Source organism: Meles meles, chromosome 10 (assembly GCF_922984935.1).
Source record: "Meles meles chromosome 10, mMelMel3.1 paternal haplotype, whole genome shotgun sequence".
Taxonomy (NCBI): Eukaryota; Metazoa; Chordata; class Mammalia; order Carnivora; family Mustelidae; genus Meles; species Meles meles.
This window is the reverse complement of record NC_060075.1, coordinates 76,608,196-76,632,535: the sequence shown is the minus strand read 5'-3', so window position 1 is coordinate 76,632,535 and position 24,340 is coordinate 76,608,196. Positions and strand designations below refer to the sequence as shown.

The 24,340-nt window shown below is 36.3% G+C and overlaps 1 protein-coding gene across 25 annotated transcripts in view; it reads left to right on the top strand.

Annotated features, from left to right (window-relative positions):
• Window positions 1-24,340, top strand: part of ADAM22 (ADAM metallopeptidase domain 22) — a 226,515-nt gene that overhangs the window by 151,905 nt on the left and 50,270 nt on the right. For all 25 annotated transcript variants that reach the window (XM_046020360.1, XM_046020365.1, XM_046020359.1 and 22 more), the window contains exons 7-17: window positions 636-705; window positions 5,605-5,675; window positions 9,375-9,449; window positions 11,051-11,122; window positions 12,156-12,322; window positions 13,868-13,952; window positions 14,958-15,048; window positions 16,279-16,330; window positions 20,442-20,541; window positions 23,286-23,357; window positions 23,592-23,684. In XM_046020360.1, the coding sequence (XP_045876316.1) occupies window positions 636-705; window positions 5,605-5,675; window positions 9,375-9,449; window positions 11,051-11,122; window positions 12,156-12,322; window positions 13,868-13,952; window positions 14,958-15,048; window positions 16,279-16,330; window positions 20,442-20,541; window positions 23,286-23,357; window positions 23,592-23,684 (948 nt within the window). The remainder of the gene's footprint in view (window positions 1-635; window positions 706-5,604; window positions 5,676-9,374; window positions 9,450-11,050; window positions 11,123-12,155; window positions 12,323-13,867; window positions 13,953-14,957; window positions 15,049-16,278; window positions 16,331-20,441; window positions 20,542-23,285; window positions 23,358-23,591; window positions 23,685-24,340) is intronic.

Below are 24,340 nucleotides of genomic sequence, written 5' to 3'. Positions count from 1 at the left end.
ATGTTTTTTACAACGATATCATGAAACTTGACTGTTTATGACATTCTTTGTTTTTTAATTGAAAGGAGCCAGAAATAACTCTTTGAATGTTCATTAATTTTCTTATGTGTCTGTTGGTTTGTCACAGGGCTTATATGAAATTTGAATTTTGGAGCAAGGTCCACTTGGGCATCTATTTGCACTAGTCATCTTATTCCCCAATACTAGATGATTGTGAGCTCTGCATGTCTTTGCCTGGCAAAACTATCTGGCTCTAAAAATGGGACAGGGATCCATGGAAAGGAACCAGTTATGAAAAGCATTAGTCCATTTTCCCAGATGCCTTACTTCCCCTTGGGGGAAGAAGTTCATTCATTTATTTTCCATTACTTACTACAGGCTTTGGCTTCTCTGTCTGAAAAGGCATTTTGTTTCTAATAGGAAATCTCTCTGGTGCTGGGGGAATCTGGGAGCAGAGGAGGGTTGTGTGGGAGCCCATTGCCTTGCCAAATATAGGAAAGTGCATAGTCAAGCTGTGGATCTTTTAGGAGTCTCAGCTTCTTGTGCTGTGATTGCCTGAGACTAGAGATAACTGGTTGGACTGGATAACTGGATAACTGGTTGGTGCTTAATTTCGGTTGTTTGTGTTCCTTCAGGAGGACTTCCATTTTCATTCGGTTTACAAGTCCAGACTGTTTGAATTTCCCTTGGATGATCTTCCATCCGGTATGATATTCATATGATGACTTTGAAAAAAAGTCAACTTTAATAATTCATTTGAATGCTTTAGAGCTAATCTATATGTGGACTACCCTTCGCTCTTGACTGCTCATAATAATTTTGGAGAGAAAGTGACATCGAGTCAAGGACATCAAGAGAGAATAAAATGCAAGCTGACTTCATGTTTGTAGTGGATGAGTTTGGAAAGATACAGCTTAAGCACATTGAAGGAAGACTTCCTAAAATTAGAAAAAATCAGTAAGGTATTTCTGAGTGTAGAAATAATGTTAGAGCAAATATTGGTCTGCATAGACAAAATATAAAAAACAGTGAGATACTGATTCTGTAAATATAGGGATGAACTTGTAATCATTTTACTGTTTGTTGTTGTTTTCCTCAACTCTTTTTGCCTCATTTTAAGAAAGAACAATTATAGATTAATGCTTTTTAATATTATTGTTTTTAAAAAATCTGTTTATTCATTTTAGAGAGTGGGGCAGAGCGGAAGGGGAGGGAGAGAATCTCAGGCAGACTCCCCATTGAGCATGAGCCTGATGCAGGGCTCTAGCCAGATCTGTCAACCCTGAGATTTTGACCTGAGCTGACACCAAGCGTAGGACACTTAACCAACTGCTCCATCCAGGTGCCCCTAATGCATTTTATTATTATGTGCTTTTTTTGTGAAATTAGTCTTTGCTTCTCATGTGTGTTTGTTTACAGGCCCATTTATTTATAGATGTTAGTTTGAGTTGTTTCCAAACCTTCACATGACTAGTAGGGCAGAGTACTTACACTTGGTGCTCGTTAGAGGAGCAGTGATTGTATGGAGGGCCTTTGTCTTCAGCTCTACAGGACTCCTCGGTTTTCTCCTCCTGAAGGTGGACCATACTGTGAATGTCTAATGTGGAGAAGCTTCCTTTCCTACTTAGTGAGCCCTGACCATGGCTATAGTACATTCTAATTTTTAATCTTTTATCTTCACTACAGCTCTGTGAGATTGATAGGATTATTCACATTTTGTAGGTGAAGAAAAGGCAGGCTCAGCTAGCCTGTCTTTTCCAGGTCCCGCAGCTAGTCCGGGACTGAGCAGGGGTGTGGACTGTGCCACCGTGAGAATGTGCGCTGGGAGGGAGGTGCAGGGGAAATGGAGAATTCTCTGATGAGAGCACATCCTTATAAACTGCTGCTTAGGAAAACTACTTAAATGTTTACATGGTTGGGGCGCCTGCTGGCTCAGTTGGAAGAGCACCCAACTCTAGATCTCAGGGTCATGAGCTCAAGCCCCACACTGGGTGTAGAGATTACTTAAATAAATAAAAACTTAAAAAAAAAAAGTTTATGTTGTTTCCTCATTGGAAAATGAAATGAGTGTTTGCTAATGTCCCTTCTCTTAAAGAGGTTCATAAATCGTTGACCTTCTGCAGGTTTCTCTCCTGCTGGGAAAAGGCTAGGGGATCCTGTTTTATAGAACTCACCATTTTGAAAAATCTGCAGATAAGCATACAAATGCTCTTACTTTACATAGGGACTTTAGACTGTCCTTCAGTTACCTTACAAAACATTACAATCCCTGTGATGAGAGGAAAATAAATCAGGACTAGCTGCCTGAAAATAAAACTACAATCTAATAGGGATTACTGGAAGCCGTAAACATTTATTAATATTTAAAGTAATAAGTAAAGATCCCTATAAGGAATGTAATCCAATTGTACAATTTTTTTTAGAATAAAATGTTTCCATCATATTAAATTTTTTTTTTTAAGATTTTATTTTAAAGCTCTCTCTATACCCAACATGGGGCTCGAACCTACAATGCTGAGATCAAGAGTCGAATGCTCTATCGACTGAAACAGCCAGGCATCCCTGATCATAGAGTTTTTTAAAAAGCTTTGTTCAGGGTTTCTTTTTCACAGAAACTTTAAAGATGACTTGGCAGTTTTGCTGTCATTAAAAATAACTTTGAACATCTTCTTCCAAAACTCAGGTCTGTCTCATTTAGTTTCTGGTTTTCTTTTCTTTTTTTTTTTAATTTTTTTAAATTTATTTACTTGACAGAGAAAGATCACAAGTAGGCGGAGAGGCAGGCAGAGAGAGAGGAGGAAGCAGGCTCCCCGCTGAGCAGAGATCCAGATCCAGAGATCCAGGTCCTAGGATCACGCATGACCTGAGCCAAAAGCAGCTTGTTAACTGACTGAGCCACCCAGGCATCCCTATGCGGGGCTCGATCCCAGGACCCTGAGACCATGACCTGAGCCGAAGGCAGAGGCTTTAACCCACTGAGCCACCCAGGGGCCCCTCTGGTTTTCTTTTCTTGTCAGAAGTTGGCACTATCAATTTTAAGAGTGTTATTTGTCTTTCTAGATGCTTGGATATATTATGATAAATCAGAAAAAAAAATCTTGTGAAATAAGCTCAAGAGTAAGCTTATTTATTTTAAATATAATAAGGTTTTCCTGGGTTTTGGATTATCAATACCTTTGTCTTGCTGTGCATTATGTATTTCCAAGAGAAGGAATATGATCAGGTGTTCCCAAACCTGTTTAACTGTGGAAGCTTTTGTTTTCTATGACACATCTCTTGGAACTAGTGTCCCTAAAAAACATCTGAGGGGGCACCGGGGTGGTTCAGTGGGTTAAAACCTCTGCTTTCAGCTCAGGTCGTGATCCCAGGGTCCTGGGATCAAGCCCCTTAGCGGGGAGCCTTCTCCCCCCGCCCCCCGCCCCGCCTGCCTCTCTGCCTAATTGTGATCTCTGTCTGTCAAATAAATAAATAAATAATCTTAAAAAAAAGAAGAAGAAGAAAAAAGAAAGCATCTGAGAAAGGTTTAATTATTTCTTATGGACACAGTCTGTTTTTAAAAATTAACACAGTCTGTTTTTAAAAATTCCTGCAAAGAAATATATATAAATCTTGTATCCCATTATATAAGTTTTGGCACACACACACACACACTCCCCTTGGTGAGATTTGGCACATGTCCATCATCCTGGTGTCTTCCTTTGTGCCTCTTCCCAGTCCGTACTACCCACTTCTGCAATCCTTTTTCTGACGTTTAGGTTAGCCTGTTTTAGATCTTTATGCAAATAGAATCACACATTGTATTCAGTTTCTTTTCTTAGCGTATGCCTATGAGATTAATGTTGTCAGAGATTAGCAACAGTTCATTCTTTTCAGTTTCTGGGTATGTTCTGCTATTTAGAGTTACCACACTCTTTTATCCATTCTGTTGATGGACATTTGGGTTGTTTCCAGCTTTGGGCCATTACGAATAAAAGAACTCTAAACATTCTTATAAAAATCTTTTATGTGGACATGTGTTTACAGTTCTTCTGTCAAATACCCGGCAGTGGAATTATTGGGTCTGAAGGTAGGTTTGTGTTTGTACAGTAACGTTCTCACACTGCAGTGCACACACAGGCTGCTGGCTCCGTGTCGAGAGGGTTTTTTCAGGCCCCTGAATTGAGATATGATTGACGTTAGAGGAAAGCTGTACCTAATTACTGTATACAACTTGACGAGTTTAGAGATACATGTACATCCATGGAGTCATCACCATAATCCCTGCCCTGAGTTTGCCCATTAACTCCAAAAGTTTCTTTCCACCATCTTTATTATTGTTATTGTGTTATTAGTAGTATTAATGAAAAGACTGCAACATAAGATCTACACTGTTAGCAGAGTTTATGTATACAATATAGTATTATTAATTCTGGCCGCTCTGCTGTACAGGACCTTTAGGACTTATTCCTCTTGTAGAACTGAACCCTTGTGCCCTTTGACTAATACCTCCCTGGTTCCCCCTTTTCTCAGCTCTGGGCAGCTGTCATTCCACTTTCTGCTCCTAGGAGTATGACTATTTCAGATTTCTTATCTACATGGTATCATGTAGTATTTGTCCTTTTGTGTCTGGCTAGTTTCACTTAGTGTAATGTCCTCCAGGTTCATCCATGTTGTCACAAATGGAGAGATTTCTTTCATTTTTTTTAAAAGGCTGAATAATACTTTATTGCATATTTATACCACATTTTCTTTATTCATTCACCCATTGATGAACATTGAGGTTTTTTCTATATCTTGGCTTGTGAATCCTGCCGCAATGAACATCGGAGGACAGGTGTGTCTTTGAGATCCTGATTTTAATTCCTTTGACTGTCTACCCAGAACTGGGTTTACAGGATCAGATGGTATTTGTATTTTAATTCTTTGTGAGGAACCTCCATACTGTTTTCCGTAGTGGCTGTACTGGTTTCTAGAGTTTTTGATTCAGAACATCATGGATGGGTTATGAGAGTTTGCATTTCCCACAAGACCAAGGTAATGTTGATGCTGTTAGTTTTGGGATTGCACTCTGAGCACTCTGGTTGTATGAGAAATTGCTGAACCTTTTTCTAAAGTAGTTGTACCATTTGATACTCTCATCAACACTACCTAGTTGTTTCACATCTTCACCAGCATTTGGTGTGTCATTCTTTAAAGAAGATCAGTCGTGGAAAACCAGGTTGCCTATTCAGAAGATTCTTGTTCAAAAATGTGGTGTTATTTATAGGAAAAATACGAGAAAAATTTGGAGATAAATCAGTAATAATGTTTGAAACTTTTTAAATTGTATTCATTCATGATATATTTTAGTTAGCATTCATATGAACACAATTATTTTGATTAATGTTCTGTATATCTTTAAGTGTAACGTACATTATAAAATTATAACCATACAGTTATAATTATATAATGTGTAAGTTACTTATATTAATTATTCATAACTATAGTAATCGCTAATAGTTAATAACTGAATTGAATATAATAATTATACAATTTATACTAGGAAGGGATAGTAAAACTTTGATTGCCTTGTCTGAAAGAAACCTGGCAAATGCACTAAGTTAATGTACTTTTATTTTCTTTTAGAATTTCAACAAGTACACATCACTCCACCAAAATTTATTTTGAAGCCAAGACCAAAAAGAAGTAAACGGCAGGTATGTATTCATAGGTTATTCTTTGATGTTTTAAAAACATGTGGTAACTCCCAGTCATTTAACTCTACATTAAGTCTCTGTAAGGTCTCTGTAAGAGGGAATAGTGGAGGGAGGCCATGTTGTTTCATAGACTCAAAAAGGACTCAAGATAGTATTGATAATGTGGTTATTCATCAAACAGATGGATTATGGCCCCAGCTATGGCATCTCCAGTTCTTTCTATCATAGGCCTCTTTTCTTGCCTAGGTTGTATCACGTCATGGAGTCTGCTTGTAAAAATACCACCTTAAGAGGGAATCTATCAGGTTTTGTTTTGTTTTGTTTTTAAGATTTTATTTATTTATTTGACAGAGATCACAAGTAGGCAGAGAGAGACGGAGAAATGGGCTCCCTGCTGAGCAGAGAGCCCGATGCAGGACTCGGTCCCAGGACCCTGGGATCATGACCTGAGCCGAAGGCAGAGGCTTTAACCCACTGAGCCACACAGGCACCCAATCCATCAGGTTTTAAAGCCACAAAATGCTATTGTCACACTTCAGTTATGCTGCAGTCTAGGTTATTAACTCAGGATGTCTGTTTTATGAACATTCAGTGGATCTTGGACTTAGCTTGTATCATGCTTTACACCACATGAAGTAGGTACTTTCAACCCCCTTTCACAGAGGGGAGAAAAATGATGTCTTTGAAATGTGAAAATGACCAGAAACATGAAGCTGGGAAATGGTTGAGGTGCAATAAGAACTCCAGTCATCAGAATTCTGTATCATTTCCCTCATTTGTGGAGTCTAAAATGTACATGAATAAACAAACAAACAAAAAGCAGAATCAGACGTGTAGGTGTAGAGAACAAACAGGTGGTTGCCAGAGGGAAGTGAGTAGAAGGACGGGCAACATGGCTGAAGGACAGTGGGAGACACAGGCTTCCAGGTAGGGGATGAGTAAGTCGTGGGGGTAAAGGGCACAGCACAGGGAATAATCAGTGATATTGTAATAGTGTTGTCTGGTGACAGATGTCAAATACCCTTGCGGTGAGCACAGCATAATGTATGGAGAAGTTGAATCACTTACGTTGTACACCTGGGACTAATGTAACATAATGTATACAGTACATTCAGAAAAGAAAAGGAGAGAGAACTCTACTTACTAGCATTAAGATACCATGTATTATGTGTGTGTGTTTGGCATAAAAAACACCAGATGAGAGAAATGGATCTCTAGTAAGGTTTCTAGTAAGAAACCAGTTATCTTCTGTTTAAAATATGTTTAATAAGTATGAGATAAAATACCTTTATAGGCACATTTCTAATGGTTTTTGTTGTTTGTTTTATTGAGGCACAGGTGCCTGTGCCTGATTCTGTTCTAAGCATTTCAATCATATTAACACACTTAATCCCCTTAAAAATCTTATGAGGAAGGTAGTAATATTATTATTATTATCACCATTTTACTACTAAGGACATTGAGGTGTAAGAAGCTTAAGAACCTTGCCCAAGGTAATAGTGGTGGAGTTCAGTTTCTGACCCAGAAAGTCTAGTCTCAGAGAAGTCTCATAACCATTTATGCTTTATATAGTTCTGCCCTCCGGAAGGCTTTGTGTTCCATGAATTGCTACCACAAGTTTTATGTATTTTGTGGATATATGTATATATTGAGGCCCAGTTAAGTAAATGACGATTGTCAACAAGATTTAATTTGAAATAATGTTTATTTTCATGAATTATGAGATCAGAGAATAGGATAATTTTCTTTTATTTTTTCTTCTCAAATTTTTTATTTTTGTGGGCACCTGGGTAGCTCAGTCAGTTGAGAATCTGCCTTCAGTTTAGGTCGTGATCCCAGGGTCCTGGAATGGAGCCTGCACAGGGCTCGTCAGGAGCTCATCAGGCTCCGTGCTCAGTGGGGAGTCTGCTTCTCCTTCTCCATCTGCCAATCCTTCTGCTTGTGTTTTTTTCTCTCTTTCTTTCTCTCTCTTTCAAATAAATAAATAAAAACTTTTAAGAAGTTTTTATTTATTTATTTAAAATTTTACTTATTTACTTAATTTTTTTAATTTAAGTTCAGTTAATTAATATATAATATATTATTGGTTTCAGATAGAAGTTCTACTTCAGGTAGAAGTCAGTGATTCTTCAGTCTTACATAATACCATTAAATGCTCATTAAATCACATGCCTTCCTTAATGTCCAGTACCCAGTTACCCCATCCCCCAACTCCCTCCCCTCCAGCAAACCTCAGTTTGTTTCCTATGATTAAGAGTTTCTTATGGTTTGTCTCCCTCTCTGATTTCCTCTTGTTTAATTTTTCCCTCCCTTCCCCTATGATGATCCTCTGTTTTGTTTCTTAAATTCACATACAAGTGAGATCATATGATAAGCATGATAAGCATGGCATTATGGAAAACGTTCATTTTACAGCTCTTATTAAAGACTGTGTTATAGACGAACTGCAGGAGACAAAGACATATGGCTGCCTTAGTGTCCTACCAGTAGCACCCACTGATTGTGATTTTGAAGGTAGAGAAGATCCGTTATTGAACAGACAGATATAATATAGCTGTAATAGATAACGAAAAACTGCCTGGAAGTTCTCAAAACTATCTCAACAAAGCTCTTACATCATTTGGGGATCCCTTGAACTGTACCAGAGGAAGAAAGGGCATTTTCAATCCCAGATTTGGATATTATAGGATAAAAGTGTCCATTAGACACCCCCTGTATCCTCTCAGAGATCCTCAGAAGCTTAAATTAAACCAGAAAGAATGTACTTCATGTGTTACAATCTTCAAGATACACTGGGTGAATGAAAGTAGCTTGATGCAAAAGCTAGTGAAATAAATAGAAGTACTAAATCAAATATATGTTATAATTGATTTTATATGCATAACTATTTCCGTTGTTTCTGTGCTAAACCCATGTGGGGAGAAAGGTTAGCAACTAGATAGATAGGGAACAGAAGTGAGAGGAAGACTTCAATCCTGAACCTCTTTATAGTTCTTTATTTAATCTTTGACTCATATGAATTTATTATCTGTTCAAAAACTGAGTAAAATTGACAAAAATGAGACAAATTCTGAAGGGATAAAAGTGGAAATGTTTATTTCTCTCACATGTTTTAGTTTTTTTAATTAAAACACTTTTTTCAGCCTTATTGAAGTATAATTAATTGCCAAATTTTTAAAATAGTTGAAGTATACAATGGGATGATTTTATATATATATATATATAGTGAAAAGAACGTCTCCATTGAATTAATTAATGTATCTGTCACCTCACATATTTACCTTTTTTCCCCCTTAGTGAAAACATTTAAGTTCTGTCAGCAAATTTCAATTATATAAGACAGTGTTATCAATGTTGCTGTCCATGAGTGAATGGCTGGATGAAGAAAATGTTTTATATACACATATATACACACATATGTATAGTGGAGTTTCATTCAGCCTTGAAAAAGAAGGAAATCCTACCATTTTTGACAACATGGATGAACCTGGAAGGCATTGTGCTAAATGAAAGAAGCCAGACAAGAAGGATAAATACTGCATGGTATCACTTATATGTGGAGACAAGAAAAAAAAAAGTCAAATTCACAAAACAGTAGAAAAGTGGTTGTATGCAACATAATGTATAACATATTTTTTAGTTTTCCATAGCCAAGTTCAGAGGGCTTATTTAGGTACTATTTCTCTTACCATTTTGCAGCTTCGTCGACATCCTCGTAATGTGGAGGAGGAAACCAAATATATTGAGCTGATGATTGTCAACGATCATCTGATGGTAGGATTTGCTGAACCATCTGTTGGTTGAACTTGTCTGGGCCAAGGGGTAAAACTGGTGGGTGCAGAAATATGTTTAGAAGAAACAAGAAACCCAGAAAATTTTAACTTGGAAAAGACATTTGTGTATCTCGATGCATTTTGTTAGCCAGTAACAACCTCTAAATTGGAAACATTCTTAGGGGTAAGTAAATAGGAATACTTTGTGACATTCAAGAAATATTTCTTTGACTTAAAATTAGTCAACCCTTTGTATTTGCTTAATGAATATTTGTATATTGAGGAAACCAGCAAGGCACCAGTAATATGACACCATAGTTTGCAGTGTACAACTTTATCCTAATAAAAGGAAAGGAGTTTTTCAGTTTCTGGCTTGCTATGCAGCAAACCATATGGAAATGCTTATATAGGCAAGCAATGAAGATTTTAGGATAGGAATCTGGAAAAACTTCCTTCTTGCTGAGTCATTTATTTTGACCGAGAGTATGTATATTTAGTTCATGGGTATGTTGCAGGCAGTGGCTTACATTTACAACACAGCAGTTAGTTATAATGTTAAGTGCTCTATATAATCACAGTTTTAAACTAAACATGTTCAGTGAAGCACGTTGCTAAATTTTACTTAATTTCAGGTTTAAGTGCATTTTAATTTACTTGAGTGATGTAGTTGAGGGAAAATACGTCATTTGCATATGATTAAGCAAACATTGATCATCTATTTTTGCTACTACTAGTACAACTAATAAAATCCAGATTGAGTTTTTCTTCTTTGTTCAAGCTAGAACTAAGTTTTATCTTTCTAACCTTTTTGAAGTCAGTGAATGTTACTGTTTCCTGAGATTTTTATATGATCAGAATAAGTTGTAAGGACATATAATTTTGACTTTTTAGAATAGCACACATTCAGATGTCTATAGAGATCTATAGGCAGATAACACAAATGAAGTAGGACAGATGTGAAACAATAGGGAGGGGTGAGGCCTGTGGCAAAAGAAAGATACCTGGCCTGACTATGGGAGTGGTTGCCTCTCAGTACTTGCTCGTTTTCACCATGGGGGGATGCTGATTTTAAGGGAAGCCAAAAACCAGGTTTTACATGATATCTTCTGGTTTTTAAAACACTACTGATGCCAAACAAAAGGTTTATGTCAGCCACATCTAGCTTTAAGCTACCTCTTTGTGACCCTTATTGTAGGGCTTTCTTCTCCTTTACCAATTAAGTCTTGTAGAACTAGCGAGTTTTTAAAGTTATAGCAGTATTCACACACACTTTCTGGCTATCCACCCTACTTGTATTTGCATGTCTTGTAATTCATAGACAACTTTCATATGTTTTTTTCATTTTCAATAACAATTCTGTGTTAAAAATAAACTTGTGAAGTGAATGGAATAGGTATTTTTACTTCATCTCACCTTTGAGTAAACTGAGGCTTCAAAATTTTAAGAGCCTTGCCTCAGACTACACAGCATATAAAGAACTTGTTCTTAACTGTTATAATTTTTTTATAGAAAGCCATAGAGATGTTTCAGTTACACTGTGTTTTCTTTGCCGAGGTGATTATTTGGACGCCCTTCACTTTTGTTTGTTTCTTTTGTTTTCAGTTTAAAAAACATCGGCTTTCAGTTGTACATACTAATACATATGCGAAATCTGTGGTGAACATGGCGGATTTAGTAAGTATCAACTCGATTCAGTATTTCCATAGAGGAATGTCATCTCCTGATTGCTAACAGAATAGACAATATGGTTCTTGTATTTTTGGTGCTTTGAACTGAGCGTCAGGCGAGGTGTCTGTAAGTCCTTCGTTACCTTGCTGTGGACTTGATTGATTTTGATCTCTGGGAAGATGATAAAAGGGGGTGGTCAAAGTTACCCGTGGACTGATGCTTGAAATTTCTCCTTATGTTTTTCACATTGAAAAATAAAAAGTTGGGACACCTGGGTGGCTCAGTGGGTTAAAGCCTCTGCCTTTGGCTCGGGTCATGATCCCAGGGTCCTGGGATTGAGCCCCACCTCGGGCTCTCTTCTCCACAGGGAGCCTGCTTCCTCCTCTCTCTCTGCCTGCCTCTCTGCCTGGTTGTGATTTCTCTCTGTCAAATAAATAAAATATTAAAAAAAAAAAGAAAAAGAAAAAGTTGAGTTCTAGTCCTTAACAGAGTACTTCCAACATTGGAGAAACAGTATAGGCAGTTGTGCTATTTTCAAGAGAGTGCCTGTTTGTGTATGACCATGCACTAGTAATCCCACTGTATTTACTTTCCGAATCTTTTCTTGACAAGGCACTGTAGGTAGCTTCTCCATGAGTTTAATTGGGGCCAGTCAGGTACATAGAAATTATATCCCAGGGGAGTCTTCATTGTTCCGTTCTTCGCTTGGGAAACCCAGGAGTGCATGAAATCTTTCTCCAGGGTCCCAGAAAACAGACTCAGGGAGATCCTTGAAAAAGGTTGCAAATGTTTGTCAAAAAGTGTTCTTTTGTTTCTAAGTAGTGCATCCTTTGGGTTTTAGTTGTAAAGAGTTTGACTCTCTGTAACTCAAGGAAAATGCATGTGAATTAGAGAAATAATTATCTCCCTTAAAGACAATAGAGTTTTTTACCTTTAACTAAAACCCAGGAGTTTTCATAAAAGGAGTTTTACAGTCCTGTTCATAAATCATTTGACTTTACCACTTGTATAACTGGTGTTTCTTTTGTTAATATACCAGATATATAAAGACCAACTGAAGACAAGGATAGTATTGGTTGCCATGGAAACCTGGGCAGCAGACAACAAGTTTGCCATATCTGAAAATCCACTGATCACCCTACGTGAGTTTATGAAATACAGGAGGGATTTTATCAAAGAGAAGAGTGATGCAGTTCACCTTTTTTCGTACGTAACTTTGATTTATTGCTTTTTTTGGTTCCCTGATAAGTGCTCTATTACTTGAGACTGAGATGTAGCTCTATTACTTGAGACTGAGATGTAGACTTTCTCCTGTATAATGAAAGTAAGATTTGACATGGCAGTACATTTGAAAGGAGTTTTAAAGTGTAGGTTGTTAGGAGTTGTCATGAAAGTGTAAGAAGTTTAGTTTTGAGTTATTTTATTATTGTATGTATATTTTTGTTTACTTTTCAAGAGATTTAAGCAGAACATTTGAGTAAAAGTATTGCTAATACTCATAAAGAATACTCTTGACAGATTAATTATATTCTTTAAAGTTTCTCTATTTTAAATGTTAGTGTTCCCTTTGCTTTGATTCTAAGGTGAGACCTCAGTATTTCTGGAGTTTGTTTTCAATTTTTTCTCACTTTCATGGGTTTTTTTATTTGAGGTAAAATGCATATATGCTATAATAGCAAACTATATATTATAACATTTAAAAAACACTATTTTGTAAAGTAAGATCTGTTGAAGGAAGTTATAAATGGAAGTAAAAGAGTATTTTTGTGTAACTTTTACATTTTACACAATTTCACATTTTATAGAAATGTTGCAGGAATACTACAAGGAAATATATGCTCTTTACCCAGATTCATTAATTATTTACATTTTTCCCCATTTGCTTATGATTTTCTTCCTTCTTTCCTTCTTCCCTTTTCCCTCCCTCCCTTCCTTTCTTCCTTTCATCCATTTATCTATCGATTTTTTTTTTTCCCTGAACCATTTGAGAGCAAGTTGGAGATACTCACTTAATGGGCCTTCATTACTAAATACATGTATATTCCCTAAAGATAAAGACATTCTCTTATATCACTGTAGTAAATTATTAAATTTTTATCAATTAAATTTATTAAATTTTATTAAAATTTATATTTAAATTATTAAAACTAGAAAATGTAACGAGATACAATACTTTTAAGTAACCTATATTCAGGTTTCTCCAACTGTCTGAATAATGTCTTTGATAGCTAATTCCCTCCCCCCATTCAGGATCTAACACAAGGTCCTGCATCTCATTTAATTGTCCTGTCTCTTCTGTCTCCTTTAATTTGGGACATTTCCTCTGCCTTTCTTTGTTTATTTTGGGTTTAACATTTTTGAAGCGTGTAGGTCAGTTATGCTATAGAATGTTCCCCATCGTGGGGATGTCTGATGCTTTCCCATTAAGAGATTCAAGTTGGGCATTTTGATCAGAAATACCACAGAAGTGATTTTGTATCCTTTCTCAGAGTACACCGTGTTAGTGATTTTTTTAAAACCAGTATAGTTCTGTTGAAGGTATTATTGCTCATGTGGGGAAACATCCCTCTCAGAAACTCTTCTCTTCAGTTACGTGTGTAAACAATATTCACATTCCTCCCTTTACCTCAGGAATATACAATATAGTAATGTATTTGCATTGAGAAAATAAGTGTGGTAAATTAATAATGAGAGGTACAGTGATACTTGGAACTCTGAACAGTAAGCATTTTTCATTTCCTTTTCTAAAAGGGGAAGTCAATTTGAGAGTAGCCGGAGCGGGGCGGCTTATATTGGTGGGATTTGCTCGTTGCTGAAAGGAGGAGGCGTGAATGAAGTAGGTGTGAACATCTGTACAATACAAAGTGGTATGATGGCTGAAAATGTTTTCCTAATATTTAAGAGATAATTTCTCATATTCCATATTCTCTAGATGTTAGGTTGTTTTATTCACAATCAATATGGGTTGCTATAAATGACCAGAGGACAGAGAATAGGAAAATAATGGAAGATAATATTTGATAATTCTTTTCATGTTCTGCTAGTATAATCTCCAAATTCAGCTATTTAAAGATTATATAGATAAAATCTTTACTTTTATTTCTATTGAAAATAAGGCCCTATTACTTTGGCTGATTTCCTGGAGAACTGAGTAATTCATGGAGCATTAACTTATTGCCTAACAACCCAACTGGAAATTTTCTTCCTTCTTCAATATTTGGCAGATTTTTAGAGAAAAAATAGATTAAGTTTTCCAAAGAGTTCTTTTTACCCCTAAGGCCCTAAGTCTCATGGAAGTGATCTAGAAGAAATCTACTTGAATCTACATATTGAAGAAAATACCTTTAGGTCTCAAGTTTCTTTAGATCACAGATCATTCCTACTTCCTATTACTCATACTATTTGTTTTCTGAAGCTGCATTCTATTTAATTTGGGAAAATTTCAGGCATGCAAGTGGACACACAAAAATGAATAAGTTCCAAATAATGTACACATTTATTAATATCTAAAAGACTGAAGTATATACAAGTATTAAGTTTTTCAGATATGTCACTGGTGAAATTTGTACTCAGAATTAAACTTAAGTTTCTAAGCCCAAAAGGTGGTGATTCTCTGGCTTCTAGTCTTCCTTATAAGATTGAATCAAACGTGGGTTTATTTCTTTCAGCTTTTCCTAAACGCTCCATTGTTTAGCTCTATCTACTGTATGTTTAACCTCTGCTAATTAGGATGCTTAGAAATTACTTGATTCCAATTATATCATGACATTTTTCTCTGGGCCATCTTAAATAAAAAATAATTCTCATTTACATGTATTTTGTTTTTGCTCTTGTTTTTCAGTTTGGGAAAACTGATTTAATGGCTGTTACACTCGCCCAGTCATTAGCCCATAATATTGGTATTATCTCAGACAAAAGAAAGTTGGCAAGTGGTATGTTCACCCTGTGGTTTAGTTGTATTTAAAATGGACTCTCTATAAGTGTTTTGGAGAATGAGATTTTAAATTCAGTTGTTTGATCAAAAGAGTTTGGGTGATAATATAAGATAAACAGCTGTGGCATACAATATTTTCTTCAAAAATGTTTCAAGGTATTTGTCCTGCAGGTGAAAATTTCTCCATGTGTAATAAACATTTAAAGCTATGTGATGTTAAATTCATTGCTGAATTTAACCTAAAAAAAAGGACAAAATAAGCTCAGTTTGATAATTTTAAATGGTCAGTACAGAATCCTAGGCATGTAGGTTTAAGGCATACTGTTTTATTATGGTTTATTTAAAACATCTCTTACTATGGCCACAGAGGAGAACTTGCCTGCTAAAGGTCTCAGTAAAATATGGACCTGATAAACTATGCTAGGATTATAGCATCTAGCAAGAATATATTTTCCCAAGTAGGTAACGTTAATTCACCAGAAATAGTCAAAACATCATGTATTTGGAGTAAAGTTGATTAGAATCCTATTTATCTTATTATTTTAATAACAAATATAAATGTTGTTTATTTGACTAATAACTTTTACTATTTCTGAAGCCTATTATAAGACAGATAATCAAATGCCAGTATTATCTACATCTAGATACTCATTTAATCCTCAAAATAATCCTGCGAGATAACCATCATTAGCCCCATTTTACAGAATAAGGTGACTGAATGTTAAAAGGGTAATGTCTCCAAGATTACTCATCTAGTAAGTGGCAAGTCCACGTTTTGAGCCCAGGTATTTTAAGCCTTTCTGCGTAAATAATACACTGTACTGCCTTCTACCAGCAGCTTTGGTGCAGAGGTTTTAAAACTGGACAAGAAATCCTAAGAATTCCCATAAGGGACTGTGAAACCGGAATCCTATAATGATGCTATTTCATTGGTATTGGGTTGTTAAGCCATTTTAAAGCATTTCAATGAATGCTTTAGAAATAAGGCCACTTGTTTAAATATCAAGATTTTATTTTAGTAAAAATTATATAATCTTGATATGGTCAAAGTTGATTTTTGTTATTATGCATTGCATGCAAAACTTCAAGTATAAGGAAAATTAGAAAGCAGGTATTACTTTTTAAAAGGTATTTAAGGAATAAAGTGAAGATATACTTTTAAAAATAGACCACTCTAATGCATCTGTTTTCACTTTGTAAAAAGGCATGTGTATTCATTTTCCCTTAGGTGAGTGTAAATGTGAGGACACGTGGTCTGGATGCATAATGGGAGACACTGGGTGAGCCACTTCTATTTGCAAATAATTCCCTTTTCCTTTCCCTGCTGTGTTGCTGTCTCCTTAGGAACATGACACCAACAGCTTAGTGCATGGAACCTCACCATTGACATTAAAAAGAAAATGGGCTGTAGATTTCCTCAGTGGCTCTGTATTATAAAATATTTTCACAAAATCATCTCTTATTTATGAAAACAACTGTTATCAGTTAAAATAGAAGACCAAAGACTTTGTTAGCCTTTCATCTAGGCTAGAAAATTAAGAGGAGAGGGACAGCTTTGTTCTTCATGGCTTACCTACTAATTTTTTTTCTTTTGTCTCTTCAGTTCCAGTCAAATAGGTTGTAAACAATAGTGTGCTGGTAAACTGATTCTCAAAATCAAAAACAAGAAAAGAACCTGGATTTTTAGCTTACTCTGATTTTTGTGATGTAAATACTCCTACAAGGGCTGATTTCTAGCTCCCAGTAGTATGTCACTGAGCAAGGAATGGGGAAGAGATCTATTTCCTCTGTGCTCCCAAAAAGGTGTTCATGTCTATACCCTTGACACACTCTCAGGGTCCAGTCTTGTATTTATTTTTTCTTAGTAAATTGTACAACCATTCCTTTCATGCCAAGCTCATCACTACTTCTTACCCTAAACTTTTATCATCTTGAGCTTTTATTGTGTTAATGACATTCCAGACATCCAAACAACTTTCAGCTTCCCTCTCTCCCTTCTGAACTCCATTTCCATCATCACTGAAAAGACATAAAGAGTAGAAGAGTGAAACCTTGTATATACCATCACTGCGCCTAAAAAAAAAAATACCACTTACATAGTTAAATCCCCCTTTTGTTCTCTCTTGTTGCTCCCCAACCCCAGCCAAAGTCACTGCGTCTTGAATTTTGTTCATATTATTCACAAGTCCCTTTTAATACTTTTATTGTTCATATGTGTATGTTGAAGTAATACATAGCATTGCTTTGCATGTTTTTAGTTTATGTGAGTCATACCATATGTAGTCTTCCGTGTTTTGCTTTTTTTGATCTTTATGTTTGTAAGTTTTATCCATGCTGTTAGTACACAGCTCTGGTTCATTGAATGTATACAGCACAAATTCCTCCATTCTCCTCTTCATGCATATGAATCATAACATTTTCCTGCTCTGAACTTTTATTGAGTCTCTGTTATCTGAAGAATAAGGTTTGGAGTTCTTCCTCCAGTACTTGGATATGCATAATCTTTCTTCAGGCTCATTTATAACCTCATTTTCCACTGCAGTTCGTGGTTGGTTTGCTTATTATGATAGTAAGACAGGGGTTTCCAGGTGTTTTTATTTTCTAGCCATAATCCTACATGGATTTTAAGCTTCTTAAAAATTTGCTCACCATGAATGTACATTAATTTCCAACCTCCTTTGATTCCTTTGATGTATTCTTTTCATTTGGAATTCTCATTTCTCTCCAACCACATTTCTAGCCATTTGAGATTTGTTATAATTTTAACACCCGCTCTGTCTTTTAATTCCATATAGTCCTTTTGCTTTGCCTCACCAATTAGTTGTAAATTTTTGACGAATTACATCTTACACTAGTAGATATTTCTGTTTGACCTCACAGCATAATTCCCTGACACACTTGATTTTCAATAAATATTTATGGATATTTGCATTTTGAACTCCTCTAAGAAATGCATGATAAGGAAGATAAATGATAGAGGGAATGTATCTGGAAACGTATTAAAATATTTTTCAAAATACCTTTGGACTTTCTGTTTAGTAATAAAAGGGAACGATAAACATCTTTTTCCATAGTTGTAATTTTCTAACACTTACTAAATTCCAAGCTAGTGGTTCTTGTCTTTTGAAAGTTATGTAGTATGTTATATTCGATTATTCTGCTTAATTACTAAAAACAAAATTTTACAGGCCATCTACCTAGACTAAGTGTAATGTGTAGCAAAATCAGAAGGTGGCTCTCAGAAACGTGCATAGCTCTTGCATTGGAGCTGCTCTTACATCAAATAAGTGTATGCAATAGAAAAGCTTTTTAAAGAAAACATTGCCTGGCGTGATGCTCTGTGTCGTTTGAGCTATGTCACACACCACGTAACAGTACTAATTATGGACATGATTTTCCTGTGGGCACTTCCTCTCTCATTTCTACTTTGTGAAGTCTCTGCATACTGCTACATGTTGGAAAGCACGTAGAAAAGCACGTTGAAATTAATACCAGCCCTACTTAAAGGTATAAAAATTAAAAATTTTGAGAAAGCATTGAATATAATAGATACATTTCCTGCAAAAAAGAAGTTTTCTTGAAGAGCCTTGGGAGATTTCTGCTTTCAGGTGTTCAAAGAGCTGTGGCATGGTAGAGGAAGTCATCTTATTTGATACAGGTCACCACAAGGAACTGTGTGTGGGGGGCGCCTGGATGGTTCAGTGGGTTAAGCCGCTGCCTTCGGCACAGGTCATGATCTCGGGGTCCTGGGATCGAGTCCCACATCGGGCTCTCTGCTCAGCAGGGAGCCTGCTTCTCTCTCTCTCTCTCTGCCAGTGTCTGCCTACTCGTGATCTCTCTCTCTGTCAAATAAATAAATAAGATCTTTAAAAAAAATAAAAAGGGTTAAGTTTGAACTTTAAAAAAAAAAAAAAAAAGAACTGTGTGTGACACAGTGAAAGCAAGAGCAATCCACAAATTCTTACTGCTGATACATAGGAAGAAGGAAGGAAGATGAAATGAAGGAAGTGAAATAAGTCAGATTAATGTAAGCCGAGAATACCTTTATTTGACATGAAACACTTGAGAAATTAAGGTGAATAATCACTGTAAATTCCATTCATTGATTCACAAAGCATTAACCCCTGTACTAGAAAGAAGTAGGGATATAAGTGCACATAGTACATAAAGGCTGGTGGGAGAGACTTTATAAAAACTACTCATTACCATCTTTTATAAAAGCTCAATGTAAAACAATTTTTGAAAAACACAGAAAATTAAATTTTTGTCACTCCTTTTCTCATTTTTAAAGTACTACTAATCAGTATTTTTTCCATTTTTATGATTCTTTTATAAACTTTGGATCTTGTACATATCATTATTTTTTAGTGAGCATTATATAGTCAGCATTTCTGACTATTTTTCAATACCATGATTATTAATAATTCCCTGGTATTCTATTTTATTAATATATCACAGTTAACAGTTTTCTTCTAAACATTTATGTGATTTTCATAGCATTTGCTATTACAAATCATGCCACTGTAAGTTACTTTGTTGATACATCTTTGTATATATAGGTAGTCATTTCCTCAAGAAAAAATTCTTGAAGTAGAATTACTAGATTTAAGGATATTTCTCATTTTGAAGGTTCTTAATACATATTGCCAAACTGTTTTTCTTCTGCTCCTTTATTACTTTTTCTTTGTTTTTGCTATACTTTTTTTTTTGACATAATCTTAAACTTAAGAAAAGTTGCAGGAATAGTAACAGAGAATCTTTTTGTCCTCCGAATCATCAGTTGCTAGCTTGGTACCTTATCACTCCCAAACACTTAAGTGTGCATTGCCTACAAAGAAGTGCATCCTCCTACAAAACCACAATGCAACCAATAGAATGATCTACTTCTTAGCCCTCACTCAAGATTAGCTCTGTATTTCAGAAATGCCATTAACAGATGCTTCAGAATTGAGCGTCACATTTAGTTTTTATGTCTTTTACCTTCCTTCGGTCTGAAACAGTTCCTCAGTTTTTCTTTGACCTTCATGACTTTGACACATTCGTAGATTATAAATCAGTTATTTTATAAAATGTCCTGCAGTTTGGAATCCAGTTTTTGTATTTAAGAAAGACTCATTATTCCTATGCTCTTTGATTGAAAATACAAGTATGTGTGTGTTTCTTTTGAATGTATATGCTAATAATGAACAGCCCATTGTCACTATTAGTCACCAAGTGAAGAATTTAGAAATATACTGGTAGAATCAAGGTCTTACAGATTTAAAACAAATGCTGACATAGTAGAATTTATTCTGTCACTTTTAAGAATAATGTTACAATTTTAACAATGTTCAAGACTAACATACAGATAAGGGAGACTTAAGTTACACCCAGTTAATGCTTTTCTTACAGGTATTATCTTCCTAAAAAGTTCACCCAGTGTAATATTGAAGAGTATCATGACTTTCTGAATAGTGGAGGTGGTGCCTGCCTTTTCAACAAACCTTCTAAGGTACTAAGTGTGATCAGAGTTACTAGTTATTAATCTTTCTGAGGTATCATAAATGTAAATTTCTAGCCATTGACGCTTACAAAAAGAAAACTTTCCAGGTTGGCTTATATGTCCATATGCTAGTTATGCAAAATACTTGCATTCTAAGTCAGCTTTAGGGGTGCCTGGGTGGCTCAGTCATTGAGCATCTGCCTTCGGCTCAGGTCATGATCCCAGGGTGCTGGGATCCAGCCCTGCATTGGGCTCCCTGCTCTGGTTCTCCCTCCTCCACTCCCCCTGCTTTTGTTCCCTCTCTCGCTGTCCCTCTCTCTGTCAAATAAATAAATAAAATCTTAAAAATTAATAATAAAGGCAGCTTTAAGGGGCGCCTGGGTTGCTCAGTGGGTTAAGCCGCTGCCTTCGGCTCAGGTCATGATCTCGGGGTCCTGGGATCGAGTCCCGCATTGGGCTCTCTGCTGAGCAGAGCCTGCTTCTCTCTCTCTCTGCCTGCCTCTCTATCTACTTATGATCTCTGTCAAATAAATAAAAATCTTTAAAAAAATAAAATAAAATAAAGGCAGCTTTAAAGCAAGTTGGAGGAAGGGCACCAGGAGAGGGAGAGAGAATCTCAAGCAGACTTCGTGCTGAGCACGGAGCTTGGCACAGGGCTTGATCCCAGCATCCCAGGATCCTGACCTAAGCTGAAATCAAGAGTCGGATGCTCAACCTACTGAGCCACCCAGGCACCCCAGCATTTTGGGCTATTGTGATGGGAATAGAAAGCAGGTAGGAAATAAGACTGTGTTTTCCGAAAAATGATTAGCTTGCAAAGATGGTTTCATTTGCCTTTCTCTTTCATTCTCTTGGTTCCTTTTTTGTTTGTTTGTATATGTAATCACAACTCATACTGATAGAAAGGGGGCATTTCTCCCCCTCATTACTCCCCACCACTGCCTTTTAGGATAAGCAATATAATTAAAATTAGTATTACTTCTCAGTATGAAACCCAAGGCTGCTTAAAGTAGAAAAGGAAAAAAACTATTTGTGTGCTTACATTTTGTCACAGGACTTTCCAGTTCGCAGAGCAAACTCTGGTTACTGACTTGAAAGCAGGTCTTCCTCGCACATTTGAAAGCCTGTATGTTAAGGCAGAATGCTTTGTTCTTGTTAATTATGTGAACTGTTTCGTGCTTCTGGGCACCACAGTGGTGTGTGGCATTGCCTTTATCCTCATTTACCTAGTCTCATTCTCTGTCTATTCCAGTAAAATTTAGGAGGTGTATCACATTGCTTTGAAGAGGAAAGTAACAATTTTGAAGACTCTTTGCAGAAGTTTCAGAAGGGACATTTGAACTAACTCCCTGCTGCTATAAATGAAAAATAGCTAAAGTCTCTTTATGAAAATAACAGCTTATTCTGGGCTCCGAGTAAAATAAGTGGATTTTTTTACCTGGATGAGTTTTAGTTTTGGCTTTCAAAGCTGTCTCATTAATTACGATCCCTTTCAGCTGAAAACAGAATCTGGAGGTGTATTGATTATTTTGTAGGAGAGGAGAGAATATTTGAAATCAGGTGGGGATTTTGTTGTTGTCATTGTTGCTGCCTTTTTTTTTTTTTTAATTGTTATTCCCCCGCCTCTAGTTAGTTAAGAAAGTTTGTTTCAGGATGTGTGTCTGTTGATAGGTGTGTGTTCCATTCCATTCTATCGTATGTAAACTTTGATGAACTTCTAAATGAATATTATATAACTGGGACATAGCAGCTACTTACTAATTTTACCTATCACCATAAGATAAGTTATGCTCAAAAGATAATGGAAATGATGGAGAGATAAAAAATAAAATAGTCTTGGGGTGCCTGGGTGGTTCAGTCAGTTAAGCCTCTGCCTTCAGCTCAGGTCATAATCTCAGGGTCCTGGGATTGAGCCCCACATTGGGCTCTCTGCTCAGCAGGGAGCCTGCTTCCCCTTCTCTCTCTGCCTGCCTCTCTGCCTACTTGTGATCTCTCTCTCTCTCTCCGTCAAAAAAAATAAATAAAATAAAAAAAATAGTCTTAAAATGTATTCTTGTACAGGCTTAAAGTTGTTTCCATCTCTGAGGCCAATTATTATTACTGTGCTCTGCAAAGCTGGGTTAATTGGAGAATCTATATTTTATGTTAAATAAATCAGTGAATTTATTAATTTTTGTGTTTTCCTAATTGTCTATGAAATAACTTGCTATCTCACAAGGATATATAGTTGCTAAAGAGCTTTCACAGATGATTGAACTTGAGCCTCAAAGCAGTTTGTGATGTAGATGGGCAGCTAATATTATTATTATTTTTGCTTTAAATATTAAAGTGCTTATGCTCTGAGATGACAAGCCTTTTGCCCAAGCTAAGTACCTGAGCCAAGATTTGAACCCACGCTTTTTGTCTCCAGATCCCTTGCTTCCTGCTTGAAATGAAATTTCAAGTCAGTTTGGCTTGGGTTCAGTCAATGGCTAGATCATCTTTTATTTCAGTGGCATTTACTAGAATCCATTTGCATATTACATATGTAAATATAGTTAAATCTGAAATGGAAAGAAAAGTACACACTTTTGTTCTCAAGTTCCCAGTTCTGAAGTTCTAAAGTTACACCTTCAAGTTTAGAAAAAGAAAAATATACTTGGAAATGACTGACAGGTATATCAGATGTATAGTTGCAGTGTTCATGGTTTTTCATATGGTCTTTGATCTTGATTTATGCATATTTTAGTTCCCTTTTTGGTTTCATCTCACAGCTTCTCGATCCTCCTGAGTGTGGCAATGGCTTCATTGAAACCGGAGAGGAGTGTGACTGTGGGACCCCGGCAGTAAGTCTCTGGGTGTTTTGATTTTTTTTTTTTTTTTTTTTTTAGGTTATTCAAGGTCATTCAAGGTCCACTCACTGAAACATACAGAACTGTTGTTATGTCTGGAGATTTCATAGGATATATGGAAGAAAGATTATTATTGGGGGGGCTATACATTTATTTAAAAAATATATCCTAGTACTTTTAGAAAATGACAACATTTTCTGATGTTTTGAAAATATTTATATTCCTTAGGAGTGTGTCCTTGAAGGAGCAGAGTGTTGTAAGAAATGCACCTTGACTCAGGACTCTCAATGCAGTGATGGTCTTTGTTGTAAAAAGTGCAAGGTAAATAAATGTTGAGTAATGACTATGTATTTGATTAACTCGGTAAGACTAGGCAAATATGCTGTAATCACAATAGTAGTGCCTAACATATTAAGTGACTAAGTTGCCGGGTGCTTCACAGGATGCTCACAAAATCTTGTGAAGTCTCATTACTTTTTTTTTTTTTAAGATTTTATTCATTTACTTGACAGACAGAGATCACAAGTAGACAGAGAGGCAGGCAGAGAGAGAGGAAGGGAAGCAGGCTCCATGCTGAGCAGAGAGCCCGATGCGGGGCTCGATCCCAGGACCTAAGATCATGACCTGAGCTGAAGGCAGAGGCCTTAACCCACTGAGCCACCCAGGCACCCCTCATTACTTTTTTAATCCCTGACAGTTGAGAACACTAAGGCAAGCACTGGGTAAATGGTTGTCCAGGGTCTTGTACTAAGTAAGTCAGAGAGCTGGGTCCTGAATCTGGTTAATTTCCCCAGCTCGTCTTCTCATTACCGCTTACCCGAGGAGCATGCACATTTCTTTTAAAGCCAAGTGGATATTCAACAGATTCTTCCTTTCTTGCTGCTCTTCTTGGTGTATTTTCTTGCATTAGTTGTTGAAGGAGTAGAAGCTATACTTTTAGACTTGATAACATGTTTTATGTATTACCATGCATGAGG